This window comes from Nannobrachium achirus (assembly GCF_963921795.1).
Source record: "Nannobrachium achirus genome assembly, chromosome: 2".
Classification (NCBI taxonomy): domain Eukaryota; kingdom Metazoa; phylum Chordata; class Actinopteri; order Myctophiformes; family Myctophidae; genus Nannobrachium; species Nannobrachium achirus.
The window spans coordinates 33,819,234-33,837,714 of NC_137811.1; the positions used below are offsets into that span (position 1 = coordinate 33,819,234).

The 18,481-nt window shown below is 41.9% G+C and overlaps 1 protein-coding gene across 1 annotated transcript in view; it reads right to left on the reverse strand.

Annotated features, from left to right (window-relative positions):
- The window catches only part of myom3 (myomesin 3), a gene marked incomplete at its 5' end in the record, with an annotated part of 95,148 nt that overhangs the window by 62,776 nt on the left and 13,891 nt on the right, over positions 1 to 18,481 (reverse strand). The window contains 6 exon segments of the mRNA XM_080741357.1: positions 818 to 958; positions 3,446 to 3,490; positions 4,460 to 4,548; positions 7,101 to 7,193; positions 9,064 to 9,221; positions 10,869 to 11,022. Coding sequence (XP_080597483.1) covers positions 818 to 958; positions 3,446 to 3,490; positions 4,460 to 4,548; positions 7,101 to 7,193; positions 9,064 to 9,221; positions 10,869 to 11,022 — 680 coding nt within the window.

Below are 18,481 nucleotides of genomic sequence, written 5' to 3' on the forward strand. Positions count from 1 at the left end.
TCACCAGCGTGCAGACTCTAATATTTTTTTATGATAGGCTACTTTTGCTTGTCTTGCACCTGGGCCACGGATGTGCGTGCGCTATACCTTCCTCGTGCCTTCTTTTGTCTTTTCACATTCGCTACTGCATCACATCGCTGCTTTCCCTTACTATACCACAGACCTATACCACTGGTTCCCAAACACTGAGTCGGGACCCATTTGTGGGTCGCAGACACATTTTTATGGGTCCCTTAATTTTTGTTTTTAATTATTATTATTTCAAAACACTTTCAAAAAGCATTCCCCAAAATGCTAAGATCTCCATAAATTAGAAAACAAATGTTTAAGTAAGCCATTTACCATGAGAGGGAGTGGGTTGTTGGCTGATTTACCACTGTTTCAGGGTTGTGGCACGAGGCGAAAGCCGAGTGCCAAACAACCCTGAAACAGTAAATCAGCCAACAACCCACAACCCTCGAATGGTAAATTGCTTTTCTACCACTTCTACCATATGAAAGAAAACACAGTTGTAACTTGCAATGTTACAACTGCAACACAACAACCTTGAGTTGTCCATGAGCCAACTCAAGGTTGTTGACTGATTTACCACTGTTTAAAGCCAATCAGAATCCAGTATCTGGACATGTGACCACAAAAAGTGGTAGAAGAAGTAGTTTGGGTCCCGGGCAAATGTCTAATCTCTCTTTTGGGTCTCGACGTGAAAAGTTTGGGAACCACTGTCCTATACAGTATGTCAAACTTCTACAAATACATTTGCAGCAATGTTAAACTCCCCCCGTGCCAGTGAATGTGGACCAGCTCCCCATGCACTCACCGTCTCTGAACCAGCTGATGTTCTGCTGGAAGGGCAGCAGGTCCGAGGTGAAGCTGCACTGCAGGGTGAGGTTGCCCCCCTCCTTCACCCAGGTCGGTTGGAACGTGGTGTCAAACTGGGCCTGTGGCTCCAAAGCTGGCACTATGAAGGGGAGGAAAACAAACCACAAAATCAGTCTAGAGTTTCGCCCCTTTAAACTTTATTCATTGTTTTCTTTTGCCATGCAAGATGCATATACAGTATACATTGGGATTTGACGGGACAAACAACTCCTTAAAGGGGGAAAAAAACACCATAAGACCAAAACACCAAAACATTTTCAATATTGAACTAAGTCATTAATATTATACCTTATAGGAGTTGTGTGGAGATACAAAAAAGTTCCCCCCTTCTGTGTTGCCTAGAACTGGAGGATTGATTTTGGGGTTTGTATTGCAAATCACACCGGTGTAATGTCATCACGGTTTGATTTGCAATACAAACCCTAAATTGTAATTTCGTTAATTGTACTATAATGTTGCATGCCGGATATAGCTGATCTGCAAGCTCACAAGGCATCGCAATGCGACACGTTGTGAGCTTATAGGTCAGCTATTTCTGGCACATGACACCACTGTATGGCGGTGTATGAATTCAGCATTACAGCTTGTGTGTTATATTATTGAATACCCTGAATACTGAAAGTAAGCCCATGATGCAGAAAGAGCATGAGTGCACCGCAAAAACAATCATTAGAGACTCAGACAGTAATAGTTTTTTTTTTTTTTCATGGAACAGTACTGCTGTGTCCAGGTCTGGATTTTGACAACTACAACTGAGATAAATGTGACAGGTAAGACGGGGGAAAGAATAGGGGAGGGGAGAAAGAGTAACAGATGAAGTGACAGGCCAGACTGGCCACAACGTTAGCAGATATGATGAAAGATGAGAGCTCATTTCCTCTACCATCTCCAACAGCCTCATCACCATGTTAATCCAGACTGAGTTGACTTGACATCTCTATGCCGTGGCGCGTACTGTGGCGCTATGGTGACATCAGATCTCATTATTTCTTACACAAGTGACAAGCGTTTTCTTCTTCTTTTTTTCCCCCCTCACTTGTGGGCAGGGAGTGAAAATGAACAAAGTCAAGCAGAGGCCCTTAATTAACTATAAAGAAGCTCTTATTGTGCCAACTGGCATAACCGTAATGGAAAGAAAGCTTCTACCATCTCCCAGAGCAACACATAGACAAAGCACAGCCACGAAAGGCATCCCTAAAAGGAAATAAATAAATAAACAAACACCAAAAAGCTGGGGCGGGTGGGGGGGTGGGGGTGGAAACTCAACTTAAGACAGGGTGAAAAAAGGGAGCTCAGAGTATGTGACATCTTCCTGCAGTACAAAGTTCTCGACGAGACACTAAGAAAGACTTTTCCTTTCATGGTTGAGTGAACTCTGAGGCGACGCGTGGAATGTGGAAGTGAGAGAAATGTTTGCTACAAGGCCCTGTCAAATCCTGCTCCCAGAGACGCAGCCGAGTGGCGGTGGCACGTTTCTTATAATCATCTTATAGTCCTTATCAGTCCTGGCAATCAGAGGAGCGTGCATCGCCTTAATAACCTCCCCCATCCCCCCTTAGGATCTCTGCTTCTCAATCACTCCCCTTCCATGCTTCCTTAAAATGCAATAATGCACCTTTGTTTGGGGAGTGATCCATTTTGGGAAATATGATCTGCTCTTGCTGCCAAGGCTAGAGATAATGAATTATCAGCCCTATGAAAACACCAGCATAGCCTATAATCCCCCCAGCACCAATTTTCCCATCAAGCAGACCCTGATGGCATTACATGCTGATAAAGCTTCATTGAAAATTATTGCCATTTAATTTCTAGATCGTGCAGAGAGTGGGGCTGTTGCTTACACATGCACAGCATGGTAGAGAAGAATGTTAAGTCGTAAATTAAGAGGTGTTATGAACTCATAGCTGGAAGATCACAGCAAGGTGAACTGTCCTTTAAATTGTTAACTACTTTTCTTATTATTACTTCAAATATCTTCTCTAACCTTACAGACAGATCCCCCCCCCCCCCCCCCCCCCCCCGGCACACACACACCACACACACACATGCGCGCGCACACGCACACACACTTGGTGGAGGGTGGCTAATCCATGCGGTCAAAGAGTGGCACGGCTAATGTGCGATGCTCTCTGGCTTGAAGTAAAGCTGAATGAATTCCTCAGTCTCTTAAATGAAATATACATGACTCTCGCCTTGGCTCGAATGGCAAGGTTTCGTTCGATATCCCACAACTGTGCCTCACACTTACTGAGCGCAGTAAGTGCAAAGTGCATAGACCTGTGGAAACCATGGCAGGCCTACACAAAGCTTGCACATGCAGTGCCCCCCACCGCCCCTTCGTGAGCAAAAATCATCAACACTATGCTTCCTTCCTTTTACGTTTCAAGTCTTCAAAATCTCCTGTCTTAGGTTAGGAGCACAGCAGCAGGACTTTGTGTTGTACGGGTACCTCTGCCTTCAAAGCCACTCTGCCCTCCCAGCTTTCACCAGAGGAGAGGAACTTCAAAGGGGATGGCACAGAAAATGAAAGGGGACATTTTTCATTAGGCATCGGTGTGAAACTTACCAGGGATTTGCAAGTGCTCTGATCCAGCCACGGTTCCTTGATATGCTGTATGGAGGAGCGGGCCAGATGGGGGGGGGGGGGAGAGGAGGGGGAGGGAGAGAGGGGAAGAGCGTTGGGTAGAGTGAGTGAAAGAATGAAAGTACGAGAAAATGAAAATGAAAGAGACAAAGAGAGAAGACAGATCAATCGTGGTGAAGCTCCGTTTATACAAGTCACATCTAATATTCCCTTTAACCTATTTTTAACCATCGAAGGACAGCCTGTGAAATATGGATTGCCGGGAAAAGCTTCTTGAAGTGCCTCATTAAGGCTCTCAATATCGAATGTATGTAGTAAGACAGAGCTCCATGTCACTGTTATTTCTGTTATTACTGTGCCCGCATGCTTTTTTCCAGTAAGCCTGGGTCCCGTTACCAGAAAAAACAAGGCTTGGTTGTTGGAGGGAGTGATTTAATCCACAATGCTCAATTTGTTTCTTTTCTTACATCAATTCATCACTGAGCCAACAGATTCATAACGATCGATTATGTACAGTAGACACTTATAGCTATGCTTTTTGCACCCTCTTGGTCTGACTGACACTAGTCTCTCAAGAACAGACTATGCTACACGAGAAAGGAAGTGGAACTTTTCTTTGACGATGGTAAACCAGATTGGACTGACACTCACTCTGGTCCAAATATCAATATTCTACCATCATTAACATGTTTGGCTTAATACAGAACAAGGCATTAGGGGGGAGAAAACAAGTGGCATAAATGTACCGGTATGTGAAACTTCTCCATGAGTGCGAAGAAGAAGTAGGAAAAGTATCATGTTCTGGTTGGGATCCAAACATTCCTTTCTTTCTTACAAGAGTGAACACGTCGGGCGCATTGAGAACTAAGGAGGCATTAGTATTCACAGAGGGGTGTGGGGCTTGGCGGCTAGTGCAGTAACCCATCTATCACAAATCCATGATGAATTTCCACCAGGGCTTTGAGAATGTACAGCATCAAACAGGCAGCCACTCACAGTTCACCACCAATGTTGCAAATGTGGAGGCTTCACCCAGGGGACTCTTGGCCACCACTTTGTACTCGCCAGCATCTTCAGGAGAGCACCTAGGGAGAATATGTGACGGGTGATAGCAGGTCAAGATTCATTCATATCAGTAGAATAAATGGGGAATATTAGGAAGCTAGATATTGACTAAACTTACTTTTACCCTCTGTTCTTTCTACTGTATAATAAACTATGGATTGATGATGATGTAATAATTTGTGAATCCACTCTGTTACAATATTGCTATTCCCTGCACAATGTACTCATAGATGTTAGCATTATTAAAAAGCTTCTGCACAATTTGTTAAAAATGTTGTATTCGATTGAACCTAAGAACACATATTTTCATTATCTTCTTAAATGTCATCTGAAACAACCCTTGCATAGATATTGCTTTATTTACTGCTAGCCAACTATAGCTTAACATAAACATTAATAATAATGTTACCGTGGTCTGGATGAATAACCTACTTTATAGCTCCAGCAGCAGTATGAATCTATCCTTTAGTAGTCTAACCGGTGCTACCAGGCCAAGATGCTAGCATAAAATGATCACAACCATGTAATGGTCTCTGTCCTGTCCAGTGTACCCTGTTGTGACTTTGCGCAATGTTTTCCCCCTTGAGCTCCCCAGTCCCAACCCTCGCCTCTTTGTGGTGGAGTAACCTGCAGGTGTCAGCCATGCTGGTTGTCTCCACCAGCCGAAGGCAGGGGGAGAGTAGGTTTTCGCCCCTGTCCGTCCGTGCGTCCGTCCGTCCTCCGAGTTTGTGTACAGCTAATCTCCGGCGCCGTTGGCCCGATCGCTGCCAAACTGAGCACACACACTCCCTGGATGCCAATTCAGAACCTCTGCCCCACATTTTTCAAACGGCCCTGTTCTAGCGCCACCATGAGGCCGATGTTTGCAAAACACATTTCTGTACACTACTCCTACAGATTTTGTCCAAAAATCCTACAAATCAGTAGACAGTATCTCTACAGTCATGTGATCTTCATGGATACGTCCTATTTTCCATATTCCATCCTGATTGGCTACAATTGGCTTCCAAAGTTTGCAGGATTGCTCCGTTTTGAACAAAATGCCTCAAATCATGAACACAGCATGCAATCTTGGTGAAATTGGGCGTGCACGTTCCCACTAGGTAGAGGAAGAAATGCCACTTCAAATTTCTCAAATCAGCCGCATGGTGGCGCTATAACAGGGCAATTTGTGTGGCCTGGTGGAGACCTGTGCTCGGAAGAGCACTGCTTCTAGTTCTGGGTTTCAGTTTGGGTTGGGATGTTGTGTATGTTTACAGTGTGTGCTTGTGTTAAGTGTTGTTTAAGTAAAGTCGTCGTTAAATGTCCACCTTGTTTTCCTGCCTTTACTTTGAGTTCTGAGTTCCTGCATATGGGTCCAAAGTCTCCTGGGTTCCTGACAAAAACGGCCAATGCTTGCTGTTATTGGCACAGTTAGAACACTTCTTTTACAACCCAATATCTTAGTTGCATTAACTAGTAAGCTAAGTAAAGTGGTGGTGTAGATAACGTGCAATATTTTATTGCAATTACTCATGAACTTCTTGGCTCCAATTGATCATAGCACATGACTGCCACTCACATCGTCCACTTAAGTCTGATTCATACCTGTCGCACAGTCGCACCACATTGTCTCGTGTTTAAAATAGCAGCCCCAATACTGTATAGAAGCCCTTAACGATTACACTCTTTCACTTTATGTCTTATGAAGTAATGTATATGTTAGATAAGACAGCAAAATATGTATAATCAATGCCTCTGCTAATTATTTAGTCATATAGCTGTATAAATAGTTAATAATAATTTGTTATGAAGTAATTATATAAATAGTTCATTATTATTAAATACATATTTTGTATTTAAATCGGGGACTGCCCCATAGGTCGAACTCCCGTTGGGTCGAACAGCGTCGGAAGGTTAGATAATCACCCGCGACCGTTGGCAGGTTAGATAATCACCAGCTTCACGGTTACTGGGGTTAGGTTTAGGGTTAGGCATAGTTTTACTGAGGTTAGGATTAGGGTTTGGGTTAGAGTTTGGTGGTCGATCCAAAGGGTGTTGTTTGACCTAATGACATGTTACCATTTAAATCAAAGAGCAGAAAAGGTTATATAAGTGTTGATGATGGCGTGATGTTTAATGCAGATGCTGCTTCCACTTTAGTTCCAAGCTAGATCATCCTGTGGTGAATGTATGGAGACCAATTCCTTGTCTGAAGAAGCACAGTGAGAGAGGGAAGCAGTGGCACCTCCTGACTACTTGACACGCCTGATTCATTTGTTTGCATTCGTCTAATGGGACAGAATCAAGAAATAGCTTCCTACACAACAGGGAGTTAAATGCATGCATTTTTCATCCCACAGCCTCATTTAGTCTTACAAGAATATGCCATTCTCCTCTCTGCACCCTTTTATAATTCTGTTTTTTTTTATGTTTGTTTATTCACGGCAGGGACTTGCTAAACTATGCTATAACATATTCATATAGTAGGAAGTACTGTAGTGTATACATTCCCTGCCCTCCAGTATAGCCCATACATTGGCAGTAGTAGCAGAAAGTATGGGAGAAGCTTCAAGTTGAACCAACAACCTACCTCCTGATATCCAGTGAGTTGAGCCCAAACTTCTGCTGCAGACTGTGTGTCCAAGGTTGGCTGCGTGAGCTCAAAGGCACGCCGTCTTTGTACCTGATGTGGAATGAATAATGAGTGAATGCAAAACAACCATGGGGAACTTTCCCCAAATGTATTAAAGCAGGGGTATTCAATGTTTTCAGGCCAAGGACCCCTTAGTTGAGAGAGAAATGAAGCAGGGACCACCACAACCTTTTCGTAGATTCCATATAGGTTCATTGTTTGACAGCACAATCATCAGTGTATTTTGGATTCAGGTCAATTTGTGTTTTCAGATATTCAACCACTTGTCAATACTTTGTGAACTTGAACTTTCACTCTGTAATTAGTCATCTCTTTTTCCCCTCTACACCAAAGCTCTTTGCCAAAAATAGCAGATCTACAAGCTCACAACGCCGGCCTTGTGCGCTTGTAGATCTGCTATTTTTGGCTTAAGTTCTCAGAATAAGGACACTAGGGTTCAAGTGGTTAATATAAAAAAAGAAAAAAGCTTCTACCACACAAAGATTTGGAGGACCCGGACCCCCTGTTGAAGACCCTTGTATTAAAGCAAAAGCAGAAGACTTATATTATTATCACCCTGCAGACAATATGCCTTCCCGGTTGGTTCTAGCGGAAGTGGCGGAAGTCCTGCGTTTAACGGAAGTTACGTCATGCGTTGCAGTCTTCCGGTGAAATTCTCACGGCGGAAGTTGAACGCTTTCTGCCTTATATTGTCACCAGGCTTTTCTCTTCGCAGATGAGTAAAGCCTGGCTACGCGAGGCTATATTATTACATGCTTGGGGGTTCCATAGTGCTCCTGCCCAGACATTACCTATGCACATATTTCATTAATCAACAGTTAATTCGGTAGGGTCTATTACTGCGGTGGAGTGGGGTGTGTGTGTGTGTGTGGGGGGGGGGGGGGTGTCTTTGATCTGGCATTCCGTTTTGAGGTTGCGTATTGTGGAGGGCAGCTATCTGTGGAGCTCATTGGGCTCGACAGGTCCCATCTGGAACGGTTAAAACCCACGAGCCGCAGGTTATCTGTATCTCGGCTTGGGTTCATGAATACAGAACATATATTCTTTTCATCAGCTAGTCTCTCAGCAGCCCTGGTATCACGGTCAGCATTTAGAAACATTGCCTGGAGGGAGAACGGTTAATTTCACTTTAATACGCACATCCCAACTCCAGGGATCGGGACCGGGAGGAAATGCAGCCATAGCCTTAGTTTAAAATAGTTACAATGGTCACGGTTGCAACGTTATTCTACAGTATACCTCCACTAATGAGCTCGTGAATTAATAAAATACAACTCTGCTGAATAATAGATGAGCTCCGCATCAGTCATGAAAACGTTATAACCTATTAAAGGTGCACGTGATTAAAATGTCATTCTCTGAAAGTGTTGTTGACAGATAAGAGGTTTGGTTTGCAGGTCACTGGAAGCAGGGGCGTCACACCAAATTCTGGGCACTGGGTACAAGGATTCACTGCGGGCCCCCCATGAATGTTAACTATTGAAAAATAGGAGATATACAAGCTCACAGCGAGCTTGTAGATCTGCTATTTTTGAAAAATCGTGAAAATGTGTGCAAGAAACCTATGTCAAGGACTCCCAAGATGATATGTATTTGGCCACGGACCCCAATCTCAAAATATTTAGTTCCAGGGACCCCCAGAAGCAAAATTTGAGTTAGAAATGTTCGCTTAAAAAAATACATATATTCAAAGACTTTCACACATTTTCACAACTTTTCAAAAATAGCAGATCTACAAGCTCGCAGCGCGGCACTCGGTGCCGCGCTGTGAGCTTGTATATCTGCTATTTTTCAATAGATGAAGTTATTAGGGCCCCTCCACCTTCCTTGGGTCCCAGTAACTCAGTCCCACTTTCCTACCCCCTTGTGACGCCCCCTGACTGAAAGGAGAGGCTCTCACCAGGTGACCTTGGGGGGCGGGCAGCCCTGGACGGTGCAGGAGAGCTTGACCGCCATGCCCTCCCAGACGGCGTGTGCCCTCAGTGGGATGATGAAGTCCGGGGCCTTCCTGCTCAGGTCCTCTAAGTACTGGAGGTGGACGGTTGCCTTCCGCTCTGCCTGGAACAAGGACAACATGCCCATGAATATATTAATAATAATAATATACATTTATTTATATAGCACCTCTCAAAACTGGGTTACAAAGTGCTTTATATACAGAGGACACACGCAAAAAAAAGGACAAAGAACAAAACTTACACAAAAGGTTAGAAAGGTTACAAACAACGCAGAAAACAATGCAGAGAAATAGATACGTAACTTGAATGACAGACCTGTAATTAATTAATATTTTAGCTATTGAAAAATAGCAGATATACAAGCTCACAGCGCGGCACAGAGTGCTGCCGAGCTTGTTGTTTTTTCTTTTTTAAATCGTGATTTCTTTTTTGAATATACCGGTATATATTTCAAAGCAAACTTTTGTAACTCAAATCTCTGCCTCTGGGGGTCCCTGGAACAATATATTTTGAGATGGGGGTCTGTGGCCAAATATATGTAATTTTGGGGGTCCTTGACATGAAAAAGTTTGCGAGAACCACTCATTTAGAAGAAGGATTTGAAAGACATTTTTCAAAGATCAAGCTAGCTTGATCTGCTATCTTTGAGCGGCTCAATAGAAACAGCACTCAAAACAAAGAAGACAATAATACACATGCCGAACAAAACTGCATTAGAATGCAATAACAGACACAGAATTACAGAAAAAGGAGTGAAACAAAATGTTTAACAGAGAGTTTTTTTTTTAAAGAATAATGACATAAAACAACAGCAGAAGATCCAACTGAAACCTCAAACTTGGGTGTTTGTTTAAGACAGGGGTCTTCAATATTTTCAGGCCAAGGACCCCTTAGCTGAGAGAGAGACTTTTTCATAGATTCTATATAGTGTTATCGTTTGACAGCACAATCATCATTGTATTTTGGATTCATGTCAATTTGTGTTTTCAAATATTTAACCATTTGCATTTGAACTGTCAATACTTAATAAACTTGACCTTTCACTCTGTACTTAGTCTGCTCTTTTCCCCTCTACACCAAACCTCTTTGCCAAAAATAGCCGATCTACAAGCTCACAATGCCTCGCATTGAAAGGCTTTGTGATCTTGTAGTGTAGTGACTATTTTCAACATATACACTAGAAACGTACTGAGATTCAAACCAAGAACTGTCTTTCCGAGATTTATTAAGTATACAGCCAGGGATGAGAGGTTGATCTCGGCCGTAGCTGGTCTCAAGATAACTGGAGGTTAAAGTCCAGAGTCTACAGTATCCCAAACTGACCAAACAAGATTGGTCTGGTCACTTCAGGCTGAATGAGTGTGTCATCAGCTATGGTCAGGGCCCATACAAAGGTGAGTGAAACCTGCTCGTCCCATAGTGGGCCATTGCTATGTGTTGGACCAGACAGGCGTGTGCATAAGGAAGTAATAATCTGAAAACCCCACCCATGGAAAGTAACACAGATGACGTCAGTATAGCTTATTGGAAAAGTACTTAGAAATTGCCATATCAGTAGATCTGCTATTTTTAGCAAAAGTTAATTATGGATGGACACTAGGCTTCAAGTGGTGAATATAAAAAAAGGGAGGAAAAAAACAAGTTTCTATCTCACAAAGATTTGGAGGACCCCCTGTAGTAGGGGTCCCGGACCCCCTGTTGAAGACCCCTGGTTTAAGACGTTCACAAATGCAACCAGACTCCTTACCTGTTTGCGTAGGGCCACGCGATCAACGCGGGTGCGAATAATATGCTGATTCCTGATGACTTCTAGCTCCACTTTCTCACATTCATTCCCAAACATGGTCCACTTGTCTCTGTAGTAGTCATCATCAGCCGGCAGCGTGTCTTTCAGCACCTCCCTGGTAGATCAAAACAAAAATATTGCATTTTTAGACGTTTCTTATTTTCTAATATTTTTAAGCTTTAAGCATAAAAGGGCATGATGCAAGGACAATGAAACATGCATTGTTATACATTTCTGAAATTCACTGTCTGTCTGTCTGTCTGTCTGTCTGTCTGTCTGTCTGTCTGTCTGTCTGTCTGTCTGTCTGTCTGTCTGTCTGTCTAACTACTGTATATATCTATATATCTTTCTATCTATACAGTATTATGAAAGCACTGTTTATTTGATTTCAAATGGGGCAGAAAAAGTATTGATTGATTGATTGATTATTTTATTAGACAAAAATGGAGAACAGTACAGTCAATACAATAAAATGTAGTACAGTACAGTTAAACACCCTGCCTAAAAGGAACATCCCAAATAAGTCCTTTTAAGTTGGAAGTCCTTGGTATTCAATTCATGGATATAACAAATAGCAAGCAAAGAAAACATTCAATAATATCGCAGTTATAAAAACACTATATGTACAGGATAGGAGAAACAAGGGGGTGGGGCTAAGGTAAGGGGGGGGGGATGCTCACTTCTCGCTTGTCTATGGGAGAAGTGATAACTACCTCCGTCTCTGGCCTCCTGAAAGGTGAGTTTTCAGGGCAGTTTTGAAGGATGCCAGCGAAGTATAAGCACACTTAGTGGGAAAAATACTGTAATAAATAAATATGTTACTATTATTTTTCTAGGCCAACACTGGACTCCATTAGAAAAGGGGACACAGAGGGAGAGGGAGAAGAGACAGACATTTTGACATGTGAGTAAACAACAACCATCAGACCATTTAGAGACTGGCCCATTACCCAACAACATTCAGCACACTGTCATGATGGTCCTGCAGGGTACAGTGGTTTGCAGGAGAACTTTAGAGCTTTTTATTTTAGCCTGTGGAACGGCTATTTTCAAAAAAGGTCTTGACAGAATTGGGAGAATTCTTGAAACCATTTTAACAACATAAACATTGTATGGGGGTCACTGTCGCAAAATCATTTCAAATGAGGGTCCATGGGCAAATACGTTTCAATTTGGGGGTCCTTGACATGAAAAAGTTTGAGAGAACCACTGACCTATTATGTCAGCTTATACTTTTCCAAAATGATCGGCACTCACTTTCACATGCAGACTGCCTAAGGCCCAGTTTGGTCTTTGGTGACTGGAATATCAAAAGGCGGCTGCCATTGTTGATTCCCGCCACGGTGTTAACATGCAGCAGCAGTACTTTCTATGTGTCAAACGCTGACATCAGTCTCTAGTGGACCTCTTCAGGTAGGGACAGTTCAAAGCCCCGCTGTGTCCTGGTCCCTGATACGCCTTTGATCAGGCCAGTTGTCATGGAGATTTATCTAGATTCACTTTTATTGGATCAGAGACTTTTTCAATCGGAAACCAACACATGGTGGCCAGTCAGTGTACACCAGGGACGTGCTGGCCATTGGGAAAAGCGGGACAACTCCCGAACGGCCGGTTCATTCCCGGCCGGTCCAGGCCGGCCACTAGGAAAAAATTAAAAATTAAATGTTGGCCTTCGTTCCATTTTGGGGGCTGGGCGGCCAACAAAGTAAATCGTCACTGTCGGGCAGAAACCTTGTATCTCCAAGTTTCAAATGTATTAATTTTTTCGCAAAGCAAAGCCCTGCTTCATCATATAAGTCTGTTGCACAAAAGTAGTGAAAACAGCCGATATACAAGCACACAACGCCTCGCACCGCAAGGCGTTGTGTGCTTGTAGATCGGCTGTTTTCACTAGTTTAAATCATTTTTAAAATGATAAATACAAAACAAACGGTTTCCACCCGACAACTACGAAATATAACTCATGTACAGTAATTGGCCCACTGGCTTGTCACTTGTCATGATCTGAAATGGCAAATCTTTGAGTAGCAGCAGCGCTATAGAGAGAGATCTCTCTCTATAGCGCGCAATGAGGGCCTCTCCAACTCTTTTTCCCGGGCTGATTCAGGGGCCCAGCACGTCCCTGCATGGTGTACACGCACACACACGCATGCACAACAGAGAGTGTATTTACAAATATTTATCCATGCTTTGAAGGCTACTATAAATAGTATAGCATGAATGGTCCCACAAATTCATGTGGTAATTTAGTCAACTACACAAACAGCCAGGGACGCGCAGAGAATGTTAGAGAGGCTTTTCACACTGAACTAAGCATAGGCTAATCAAGTCAATACTGGAGATGTGGTGTACGGCATTCATGGATTTCTACACAGAGAGGGCAATTCTTTCAACCTAAGATGCTGCATTCAAGTTCAGGAGAGTTTGGACAAGGCAATTCTCTTGAATGCTGCCTTCAGGTATGGCATGGAAAGAGGGCATTTGCATTTCTTTCACCATAGTAAACTGCATTCATGGTCTGGAGAGGGCAATACACACACACACACACACACACACACACACACACACACACACACACACACACACACACACACACACACACACACACACACACACACACACACACACACACACACACACACAGGGGCGTCATTTGGGCCTCCAGCGTGTTGCCTTGGCAACACCCTAGCTTTTTCATAAAAAATGTTATTTTGTCAATTAGGCCTATGCATTTTCTCTCCACCGCAAACATTTGCAGGACAGTAGCCTACATAGATGAATTAGGCCTACCCTCCGTGTAGAAATCCATGTAGCACTGCATCTCTACCTTGATTATCCTAAATTGAACGCAAGCTTGTGTCTTTCTCTCTCTCTCTCACTCGTTTTGACAGTGTTTAGTCTAATTCATTATTTCATTAAGTTCACTATCTTATTCATACTGGCGCATAATAGGCTACCTAACCTGTGGAGTATTGTTTCTAGATAATAATAAAAAAAACACACCTGTAAAACCTTATCTCTTTTGTAGTGTGTGTGTGTGTGTGTGTGTGTGTGTGTGTGTGTGTGTGTGTGTGTGTGTGTGTGTGTGTGTGTGTGTGTGTGTGTGTGTTTCGCTGCATGCTAAATAAATAGTAACTATAGGCCTACAGCTAACTGCAGCTCCTTGTTAGACTGTTGTGTGGGGAATAAACACCCGAAATTGAAATAAAAAGCACCCAAAACCGGATAAAACCCGAAAAATGTCACACACGTGCGTGCGCACGCACGCACGCCCTGCATGTTAGCCCCTGGGTGGGTCTTTTCCAGTCTGTGTGTGTCTGAGAGTGTTATGGCTTACTTACTGCTCCACGTGGTAATTTTTAATATCATTTCACGGTGTGAGGAGCGGCTGACCATACACAAAAGAGCCCAGCATGCGTGAGCGAGCGTCGTCATTTGCATAATAAGACTCTCCGTGAAAGGAGGAAGTGCAGGTGGAGGAAAGGTATATGCATGGAAAACAGAGAGAAAATGAAATGAAACAGAGAGCGAGGTGGGGTTATGTGACTCAAACATCACAGTAAGGAGTCAAATGTATAGAGTAGACCTACTGTACATTGCAAGCACACACTGATATATACTGTACGTGAATATGTAGCGGTACTAAGTGCTTCAACATCTGGCTTTGTCTGTATGTATGTATGTAGGACTATGTATGTATGTATGTATGTATGTATGTATGTATGTACAGTAATTGCTGGACTATAAGCCGCGCCTGAATATAAGCCGCACCAGCTAAATTTAGAACAAAAATAAATGTTTACATACTGTATATCAGCCGCACCTGACTATAAGCCGCAGTTGTCCTTCCTGCTTCCCGCTAGAGCGCTCCTTGTGGCCGTTAGCTGTAAAAATCTACCGTATTAGCCCGAATTTAGTACGACTCTGATTATAAGACGACCCCTATTTTTCAATTATCATTTTGACAGACAAAATATTATATATTATATTATATTATGTTATTTATAAAGAAAAACGTTATTATTGTAAAATTATTATAGAAAAGCTTATACAGAGATAACATTCTGCTGTATTGTATCGCATTAACCATCAAAGTCAACTTCTATTCAAAAACAACATTCACAATTCAGACTGTGAAAAGCCCAATAACAAACACTACATTTCCCATCAAGCTTTGCGGCCCGTTTCATCATTCAGATGCGACGGTCCATAGTAAACAGGAAGCATTGCAGCCAGCGTTATAGCCTAGGGCTAGGCTATTCAGTTGCTGTTGGGATTAAACTTCCACGCTAACGATCACATGTGCGCCCGTCATCCACGCCGATGTTCGCGAGAACAACGCACACGCACGCGGCCCGGTAAGTCCAATGCCAAAGCCATCCGACTTTGCCAAACGGGAGGTGAAATGAGCCGAGGTCCAAAGTTCGCTGCGCATCAATCATGTAGTGTACGGTAATTACCGTAGGAGCTCGCGGGGGCTGTGCTGTGAGAGAGCAGGGAAAGGTCCTGAAAGATACATAACGTATCTCCCCGGTGAAAAGTCTAAGCCCCAATTATAGGACGACTCCCTATTTTGAGGATATGTTTATTAGAATAAAATATTGTCCTATATTTGGGCCAATACGGTATATATAAATCCTTGTTAAAGACCATTGTAAAACTAACTAACTGGCTGGCTGTAAAAATCTATATAGCCGCACCGTTGTATAAGCCGCAGGGTTAAAAACATGGGAAAAAAGCCGCGGCTTATAGTCCAGCAATGTATGTATGTATGTATGTATGTATTAAGAGTGCAACGGTTTACAAAATGTACGGTTTGGTTTGGTTCGATATTTTGGTGTCACGGTTCGATACTTTTTCGATACAAAAAATAAACAGAAATGTCCTTGATTTATAAATGAGTAACATATAAACTTTGAACAATATGGTACTCAACCTCTAGGATAGTGGTTCTCTAAGTGGCCTCTGCGGACCCCTAAGGGGTGCCAGGGGAATGTGGATCTGGAGTGGTATGGTTGTGGATTTGGTACAGGGTCATTCGGTTCGGTACAGGTTCATTTGGTTCGGTATTTGATATTCGGTTCGATATAGCACCCCTATGTATGTATGTACCGGTATGTATGTATGTATGTATGCATGTATGTATGTATGTGGGTCAGTGACGTGACGCCCCAAAAAATGTGTTTTTAAAAAAACTTTAAATTGCAGGCATAAAAGTTATTTACTTTTGTTCTACTCACTCTCAACCTTATGGAAATACATTTTGTTTTTAGATATTTTATTGGAATCAGACTTTATTCAGCAGTTTGTTGTACTTGTGCCTAAAATCGTCATATGGTGTGACATGAAAATAATTGTTCATAAAATGAAAATGGAGTACATCTTTCTTAAGTTACTCACTTTATCAAAGTCCTTTATCATAACTAACCAGTGATCCACTATAGTTTTTTGAAAATTAATTATATCTGTATATTTTTTTCATAATCGACACTGTGTGAGGCCCATGTTCATGATCTTACAACATATTTTAAATGTATTCTGTCAAAACTTTCTCTAAAATTACACAAATATTTGTGACTCTTCCTGATAATATTCTCTATGTAATCCATACACATTTTTTTGTTGGTTTAATCATTAATAAAGGTATGATTTTTCACTATTTGGAATGTCACACCAAATGATTTAGTGTCACACCGTATGATCATATCTTCATGTGTCAAAGCAAACTGTGTTTTAACCTACCTATTAGTGAGTACTGAACTTTACTGATTGATTAAACAATTACCCAGGATAACATGGCCTTAATATTTCTGAACAGGATATTATTGTAGGGCTTTAACATGGGATAAGAAAGAATTGTAGTAGTAGATGGATGATGAGGATGTGCACAGGAATGCTACGCACACCTAAGTCTTCTGCCGGCCCACGGCAGAAGGATCCTAAAGAGACAATAAGGCGCATAGCCACACTTGGAGCCAAGGCAACATTTTATTAACACCAATTAGTGGAAACAGAACTCAGCATTCAGGTAAATTGCTTTTTTCCGAAGTCTCCTGAACTTGAACACAGCATTTTGTGTTGAACAAATGTAATTAGGAATCATGACATTACACCACATCTCCACTAGCTAAAGAGTGCTGGGTTGCGCAACTCCGAAAATAGCTGATCTACAAGCTCTCGCAGCACAACGTGTTGAGAGCTTGTAGATCAGCTATTTTCGCTAGTTTTGTCTCGGGTCCTACCTTAACACTGTCCACTGTCCAGTCCAGTGAGTGAAAGTACAAAAGTATTAGATCAGATTAGATTATACATTTAGACTGTATTGTACATCAGCCAGTCGTATCTGGTGAGGGTAGCAAACCGGCTGCCTTGTTGCGGTTCTGCTATGCCACAGACAACCTCCTGCTCTTCGTAGAAAATGCAGTCTCGCCCCTTTGGCTCCTCTCTCCTTGCTGGGTCATTGTTTAGTTTCTCCCTGTACTTTCTCGTTCTCTCAGCACTTGTCATTTTCCAGCTGACAAAAGAAAATGGAATGTATAGTTTAAGACAAAGAGAAAATATTGTTTAGATTGAAACAATATGTTAAGGTTTCTGTGAAGGGGTTTCTGCTCTGTCTGATGAATTTGAAGTATCACTGAATGAAGCTAAATTACATTTTATGTAAAAATGTTTAAAACAAATGTTTAAATGTACAAAAGAAACATGGAACTTTGTTATTTATTGTTATATCTGTAGTTAAATACAGTATAAATCATATGGTGTGACAATCAAGTCATATGGCGTGACAAGCAGACATGTCACACCATTATGATTAAGTGTCACACCATATTACGTTTTCTGCATTTAGGTTTACCTTGAGGCTACTATGTACACATTAGCATGCTAACAGCATGCTAGCTATAACAAAGCAACCTAGATCTACATGGAAATATGACCAAAACTTCAAATAACTTAAGCTTTTTTTAATGAAAAGGTGTCACACCAACAGACATCCAAAGTGGTGAGTTTGTCAAAGTTTCAACAAGATGGCATTTCATGAAAATGTTAAAATCATAACTCACCTCAGACACCTGTCTTGCAGTTGTGCTGGGAGTGCTGAATAGCCTTACAGAAGAAGGACCTCTCTAGCCAATAGGTGTCCAAATAATTGCCTGTTTAATTTGTCCAAACTAGTGTCACACCAAATGATTTTGGTTTGGGGGACAAAATGTTTTTGATCAGAAATGACTGAAAACATTATGCTTTGACTTTGAAAAGATATAGGCTCACAAATAGACATTTTTTTAGCCTAAATTCATTTTCAAATGATTTTTAGCAATTCTTTTTCTTAGTTTTATTCAAGTTCCCACTTTGAGAAACAAGGTCAGGACAGTCACACCATATGAGTTTTGCCATGTTTGTTTGAAAATTCTGAAGAAATGAGGAATGAAATGTTTTAATCTTGAGTAAGTTCACATAAAGCTTAATGTCCTGCACAATATTCAGAAGGTTTTTGACAAATATATTTTTTATTTATACATGTTTGACACCGAGGACAGCGAAAACGTTACGTCACGTCACCCACCCACGTATAT